The 8,251-nt window shown below is 34.3% G+C and overlaps 1 protein-coding gene across 1 annotated transcript; it reads left to right on the top strand.

Annotated features, from left to right (window-relative positions):
* The first annotated feature begins 1,733 nt into the window (after positions 1-1,733).
* Positions 1,734-4,626, top strand: LOC113519724 (peptidyl-prolyl cis-trans isomerase-like 1). Its single transcript, XM_026904906.3, has 3 exons — positions 1,734-2,002; positions 3,928-4,375; positions 4,475-4,626. The coding sequence occupies exons 1-2, from the start codon at positions 1,932-1,934 to the stop codon at positions 4,370-4,372; spliced, it is 516 nt and encodes a 171-aa protein (XP_026760707.1). The 5' UTR covers positions 1,734-1,931; the 3' UTR covers positions 4,373-4,375; positions 4,475-4,626.
* Positions 4,627-8,251: the final 3,625 nt, after the last annotated feature.

The following is an 8,251-nucleotide window of genomic DNA, read 5'->3' as shown; positions in this document are numbered from 1 at the left end:
AATGCTTATGAGTTGAAAAGACTTTGTCATATAGGATTATCAAAACTGCTTCTCTCACATCAAAAACATTACTTAATAACGTTATTATTTACAAAGAAATTGATTTTGTGAATTACTCTTTTTATTATCTGTTGATTTTTTTTACATATATAAAAATATAGACCTAGCTTGTGTATGCTAATCTAATGTCCAGTACGTAAGTAAGAGTACCTATTCACGAAATAAATTCCTTCATAAAAGTGACAATCCTGGTTAATTTTTCTATTGACCCCCTTTCTCGTTTCTAGTCACCCAATCTCAAGGTATACAGAAAATGAACATATTTTGTAAGATTTCAAGAGAAACAGACTATTCAGTTAATATTAAAGATCCAAATTTTAAAGGATTGTACAATTCTTTAATTAACCCTTTTTTACGGTATCTATATAATTTAAGGTTTTTACACAATATCTGATTATTGTTTGACAACATTATGGATATTAAAGAGATACATTTAACTTTTATGGGTAATAATAGAATTATTGCTTTTGGAGGTAGATCGATAACTTTTATATAACTAACTGTCGTTGTCAAATCGTTAGAAACCCAAAATTTTATAATTATCGTTTTAACAAAGAAATAAGTTCAGCTATTGTAAAATATTTAAAGTAAACGGAAATTTAACATAAATAATGATTTCGCCATAAATTTCACAAGTAAGTAAACATTGAATTGTAATGTTTAATGTATGCAAAGAAATGACTTGTAAAATTCAAACTGAACCTGGAGCTTAAAACATTTACAAATAATTTCAAATAATCTTGGCATATTTTAAGAAATTTAAGGAACTAATTGTCTTTTAATTATTAGGTATTACGATGATTATGGAAAGTCATTCAAAATATACTTTTCCTTTTGTAATTTACATGTTTTTTTTTTTTTGTTTTCTGCACCGAAATTTTTATATAATGTGTAAAATTCATTTTTAAAAATATCATATTAATTGCTATGAATAATCTTTCAATAAAAATGAAACAAACGAATACAGTAGTAAATTTCTAATGTTAGTACAAATAAAAATCCATTTACTCATTAAATTCTTATGTCGTGACCACAATCCGATAATATTGTTTACTGACATTGAGCTATAAAAAAAGTGGTATCATTTATTGGCTGGTACTACAAAATAAATTCTTTTTTAATAACTATGGGCCCATAGCCGACAATTTTTTTCTTTCTGGCGTAGAATGACACTAACTGCACCAAACCAGGACTAGGATGCGTTCAAAAATTTTAATTTTTATTTACAGAATTATATTACTTATATATACTTCGATCGATTATAATCTTTGATCGATACCTATTTGATACTTGCCTTTAAAGTATATTTATTCAATTTTATCAATATAAAAGTAATGTCGCTTCTTAAAAAACGATTGTGTTCCCAGTTTTGCTAGATTGGGTATTATATATTGGGTATTATAGATTGGGTAAATTATTAAGTAAAAATTTTTATTACTTTTAAATTTTAAAGTGTTAAATAGGAAAAAATTTGGAGAAAAATTAAATAGGCGTGGAAAGATTTAATTAATATTTTTGACTTATGTAATGAAAAAACATACTTTGACTAGATATTGACTAGATAGAAATGAACAATATTATATTAATTTGGAGAAAAAAAAAATAGTATAATCAAAAAACGCACATGACAACCCTGGTGATTGCACACTAGTGACTATATACCGTATTTCTCTAAGTAGTCTGTGCTATATAATATACTCTTTGACGACAAATAGCGTACCCAAGCGACATAGTAATTACTAATCATTGAGAGTGTACTTATCTTTTATTTTTATACAGTGTTTGCTTTCTCTATTTTTTAAATAATTGTATTATACAAAGTATTTTTCTGACTTGAATTAAATATTAATTGTTGAGATATTCTAACAAAAATGTTAGGATATTCTAACGCCGGTATACCAGACAAATCATGGCAACCACCCGTTGCAGTCATCGAAACAACGTAAATAATAAATATTTACTTATATCAATTTATTGTTCATTTGCAGACTGTGTTTATTTCGTAAAATTTGTGAAGACTATCTCATTTATTTACTCTTTCTTTTATTACTTTTTATTCAAAGTTCTGTTGTGTACCTAAAATTACTACTATACATTAACGTGAAAATTACTTTAGTTGTTCTTAAACAACATTTAACATAACCAAAAGACGTACATAAGATAGATGAGAGAGTACTTTTTCAGGAAATAAAAGGGCCACTCATGTATTTTGCAATATGCACAAGAGCTAATATTACACACATGGTATCTTATATCACGTCATTGCAAACTTGCTAATGTAACAGGTTCTGAGTGAACAGCGTTCACAGTTTTATATTCTATTTACCCCTCTACATTATTACGATAGACATTGCACTTTTCTTTCTTTTCTCTTAGTCTTGTGTTGCATTTATCACAACAGAGTTTTTTAATGCATGATAATGAAAATGGTATCCCACCTGCGCTTCTAGTATACACTTTCAGGGCACCAGTGAGGGTTGATTGGTGAGAATGAAAAGACAATGATCGATGATCATTCAATGATAAATTAGTCACATTAGTTTCCAACAATAACCATATGGTAGTCGACTTAATAAGGTATATTGATAGCAATGAGAACTAACCTCCCCATTACTTCCCATTACAATAATTAGAGTAGATAATGTGACAATTAATCAATCAATTGAATTTTTATATCAATATCAGTATGATAGTGTGGCTACCTATCTGTTTTCTAGGTGGAATGGGATTGTTAGTAACTTGTTAGGTTGACCTCCATGAAATTCTCTCTGGAAACCATTGTGATTAATTCTTGTAGAATTTTTTACAAACACTTAACTGGCTTGCTTTCACCTTTACTTATCATCCCTCACTGGTGCCTTGCCAGAATATAACAATAAAGTAGGTTGGTTGACTAAGGAAATGCAATGTTTGAGGGATAGGCAACAGTGTTCCTCTTAAAACATCACCGAAAGCCAAATGCGGATTTCAATTTAACTGCCAAGCATGGCAACTACTGATAAAATCCTCCCAATAATAAACTGCTATAGAGAATGTCTCCATTCTATAGACTATATTGGGTGATATGATGATGATGAATGGAATAGAATCTCTGCCTGTGCTCTCTATATATGCTGGTAGTACAAGTATAAGAAGTGATAGGTAAAGATGAAGACAAGTCACAAATTATTATTGTTAGACATATTGATTGATTGTTTTATTGTTAGTAATGTAAACAATCCTTTTGCACAACCATCAGTTTATTTAGACTAAATACACATATACAATGATTTAGTCTTGAGGTTATGTGCTTTAAACATGCTATATGTGTGGTGATAGATTTACATAATCTGGCTCTCTTCAAAGTGACTTCATCAATAGAATTATTATGGTTAGTGAGATCAAGAGTTAGAATGAGATAGTAATGATGATACTGTCTTATTCCAACTCATGGATTAGTTAGCCACAAGGATTCCATCTATGAATTATCCCTTGTCTAGAGGGTCAGTTCAGTCAGAGTGTAAGATGCGATTAGAGGAACAAAGCACAACTCAACAATGCAAAAGAAAGAAAATTTGAAATAAAATTCAATACCAATTTTATCCTATTAAGTGTGAAACTGTACCAAAATAGAGATGTTAATGTATTATTTAGATCAATGAATATCACCATAAAAATTACATAAGAGTTAAGTTGCCTATGCGACATAGTTTTATATTTTATTTCAAGTTTTTGTTCCTTTGTACTCATTGTTTTTTCTTTAGTTGCTTATATTATCCTGGGGATGATGAAGAGTTGTTATATATATTCTTGTTCTTTAATTACTAGAAATATTAATCTGTATTAATTAATTAAGTTTAACAAATTTCAAATATGTTTGTATTTCAGGATGGGCACTATGGTTGTCGAAATGTACTGGAAACATGCTCCTCTTACATGTCGCAATTTCATGGAACTTGTAAGAAGAGGATACTACAATAACACCAAGTTTCACAGAATTATAAGGGACTTTATGATTCAAGGCGGAGACCCAACAGGTACTGGAAAAGGTGGCCAGTCAATTTATGGACCCCATTTTGATGATGAAGTTACATCAGATCTAAAACACACTGGTGCGGGCATACTGTCTATGGCGAATGCTGGACCCAATACAAATGGATCTCAATTCTTTATCACATTGGCTCCTACACAATGGCTTGATGGGAAACATACAATATTTGGAAGAGTACAAAGTGGAATTAATGTCGTCAAAAGAATAGGATTGGTGGAGTGTGATAAATGTGATTGTCCTGTGGATGACGTAAGAATAGAAAGAGCCTATGTTCCTAAATAGCAGGTTATTTTAATAAAAAAAAATATTTTTTGCTAAAATGCTGTTTTTATTTAACAACCTTGTAAATTTGTTTTTTTCATCACTCACCATCACTATCCACAGGACACTAAAAGGAAACGAGGCCGTCCACAGAGAAGATGGGAGGATGAAATAAAACAAACAGCAGGTCCATGCTGGAGTAGAGCAGCAAGGGACGGAAAGTATTGGAAGGAGTTGGAGGAGGCCATTGCCACAAGGCACTCTGTGCTACGAGATTTAATTTGATAAAAATAATAATATATATAACATATAATTTTACAATTTTATTAATTAATTATAAAAAAAAATATAATTATAATATATAATTATTTTAGTAAAAAAAAGAATTGTATAATATTAAGTGCAGAATAAAGGCTTCTTTATCACCATCACTATCACATATGTCTATGAGACAGTGCCATGAACATCACAAAATAGGCCCTTGTTTCGCCATACCCAAAGTCTATGTGTTTAGAGAAAAGTGGAAATATCTAAAAAAATCCTTTTTTTAAATTGGTTAATAACATTTTATTCTGAAAGATTACATGTGTTTGCAGTTATGAAATTGTAATGAGAATAACTAAACTTTCAGGACCAGAGGTTTATTTACAAGTAAAATTTAGTGTTTTATTTCAGTACATACAAATTGTAAATACAAAATTCTGCATATGGTGATTAAAGAAAAATTCTATAACCATTATTATTTTCATCCTTAGAATGCTATATTAGTATTACTTTTTACTATGGCATTCAAAGGATTCCTTTTTGCCAAGCCTATTTGAGAAAAAGGAAATCTTAAAACCATATAGGAAGCATATTCTCCTCTCATTAGACCAGTGTCTAATAATGAGATGAGTTCTTATATTGAAAACCAAATATAGAATGTTTGAATAATAAATTTTTTCAATAGGCCACTCTTTTTCATACTACTTAGGTTTAGCAAAACCTATAAATATAGGTATTGGGACTATTGTAACTATATATTAAATGGATAATATATAGAATATAGCCTTTTCTAGCATTCCTCACTCTAAATGAAGCAGGTCATATACAGACTGATAAAAACACATCAATAAGATGAATGTCTAGACGTATAAAACAATTCATGCGCAGCACTGACGAAGGACTGCAAATTGTAAGTAAAATTAAAAGATTCTATCAACTCTTCGCCTATTCATATAATAACTACAATTAACCCACAACGCAAGTCATAAGTAGGTACAAGCATACTTAATATCAATAGTAGAAGGGGAAGGGATTGTTAGTAATGAGGAGGTTACTCCCCAATGCAAACAGTACCCATACCCTTTCAGATCGACCTCCAAACCTAACCCTCTAGAAAAGATTGAATAATTGCTGATGAATTCGTCACGACGGGTCAACTGACTTGCTTTCGTCCTTACCTATCATCCCTCACTGGTACCCTGCCAGTATGTACATTAGCACAGACGGGGTAAGCATTCCATTATTATACTTTGAGACTAGCGACCCCATTACAAGCAATATAACCTGTCAAATCGATGTCCATCCAGTTTCCACTAGAAATTATCGTAATTAATTCTTGTTGGCAAAATTCATGATGAACTAACCGGCCTTCTGATCTCTTTCTCTCACTTATGATTCTTCAATAGAGAGATGCGGCTAATGATGAGCTAACTGACCTGATTTCGTTGTTATCTATCACTAGTCATCCATACGCCGCCAGCGTATACCGATAGCGCAAGCGAAATTACCATCCCAAGGGGGAAAAGGATTGTTAGCAATGGAGTTTGACAGCCCCATTGCTAGCAATATACCTTATTAGGTCGACCTCCACGTGGTTCCCCCTGAAGACCATCGTGAGCAATTCTTGTTGAATTCGTCACGATGGGCTTACTGACCTACTTCATCTTCACCTTTCATTCTTCACTGGTGCCCCGTCGGTGTATAGCGATAGCATGGGTGGGGTTACTATTCCATTATCATCCATTAAAAAAAAATTACCATCTCATTCATTATCATTATTACAACCGTCGACTGTCAACTGTTGAACATAGGCCTTTCACTTGGGCGATTTTGCCAATAGTTGCCACGCGTAGCAGGCGAGTTGGAAACAGCCTTTAGGCTTTGGTTAATTTTTTATGCCACTAAGAATGGCAAACAAGCTTTCAAACCACCTGATTGAAAGTGATAACCGTCACCTATAGACATGAACAAAACCATGGAAATAACAGAGAATATTGTTTCGCCCATGATTGTACTCCCCATGCATTGTCATTCCTGAGGACTCAGCTGTTATTCCTTTGTACTCTGTAAATACACTCCCACCCTTCAAACCGAAACACAGACGCAAACAACTGCTTCATAGTAGAAACACGAATGGGACAGAGGTACTCAAGCAAACGACTTTTGTACAAAGTCTCTGGCTATGTTTTATGAGGGACACTACTGCCCATTCCTCGATCATTAAGTACTCTAAGTCGTCTCTTATGACAGCCACGGTAAAGGACGGGCGGACCATTCTGTATTTTTTTTTTATGGATGATAATGGAATAGTAATCCCGCTTGCTCTATTGGTATACACTGGCGGGCACCAATAAGGGATGATTAGTGACGATGAAAAGGCAGGTCAGTTAGCCCATCGTGACCAATTCAACAATAAATTAGTCACAATGGTTTCCAGGGAGAACTGCATGAAGGTCGACCTGATTGGGTATATTGATAGCAATGGGGACTAACCTCCTCATTACTAACAATCCTTTCCCCCCGCCCATTCTGTACTTTTTTTAATGAATGATAATGGAATGGTAACCCCACCCGTGCTATTGGTATATATCGACGGAGCACCAGTGAGATGATAGGTGAAGATGAAGCAGGTCAGTTAGCCCATCGTGACGAATTCAACAAGAATTGTTCACGACGGTTTACAGGGGGAACGACGTGGAGGTCGACCTAATAGGGCATATTGCTAGCAATGGTGCTGTTAAATTCCATTGCTAATTTTTTTATGGCCTTTCCCCCCATTCATTCTGTACTTTCTTTAAATGGATGATAATTTTTTTGTTGGGTGAAAATGGTATGGTAACCCCGCCTGCGCTAACGGGATACGCTGTATGAATGATAATGGAATGGTAACCCCGCCTGCGCTAACGGTATACGCTGGCGGGGCACCAATGAGGGATGATAGGTGACAATGAAAAGGCAGGTCAGTTGGCCTATCGTGATGAACTCACTTGGAATAGAACACCATAGTTTCCAGGGGAAACCACGAGGAGGTCGACCTAACAGAGTGTATTGCTAAAAATGGGGCTACTAATCCTTATTTTTAACAATCCTCTCGCCCATTCTGTACTAGGATCACACAGTAATATCATGCCATTATCACCCTATATACTATTATCCCTCGCTGGTGCCCCAATACCGTTTACCGATAGCGTTGAACGGAGTTTTAGAGTTACGTTAAGTAGTGCTCCCACCAAGCCACCACTAAATGATAGGCTCGGGTGGAAAGAGATTGTTAGCAATGGAGTTTAACAGCCCCATTGCTAGCAATATGCCCTATTAGGTCGACCTCCACCTTCCCCCTGGAAACCATCGTGAACAATTCTTGTTGAATTCGTCACGATGGGCTAACTGACCTGCTTCATCCTCACCTATCATCTTTCACTGAAGCCCCGCCGGTGTATATTGATAACGCGGGTGGGGTTGCCATTCCATTATCACCCATAAAAAAATGATGAGCTCGGGGGAGGGGGGGGGGAAGGGATTGTTAGTAATGGAGACTCAGAATGCAATTGTTAGCAATGTACCCAACCAGGTCGACCTCCTCGCGGTTCCCCCTGGAAACTATCATGGTTAATTCCTGATTAATTCATCATGATA

This window comes from Galleria mellonella, unplaced genomic scaffold (genome assembly GCF_026898425.1).
Source record: "Galleria mellonella isolate WM207_F2 unplaced genomic scaffold, CSIRO_AGI_GalMel_v1 utg28, whole genome shotgun sequence".
NCBI lineage: Eukaryota > Metazoa > Arthropoda > Insecta > Lepidoptera > Pyralidae > Galleria > Galleria mellonella.
Note: the sequence above shows the minus strand (reverse complement) of the source record. Positions and strands in the feature narration are given on the sequence as shown.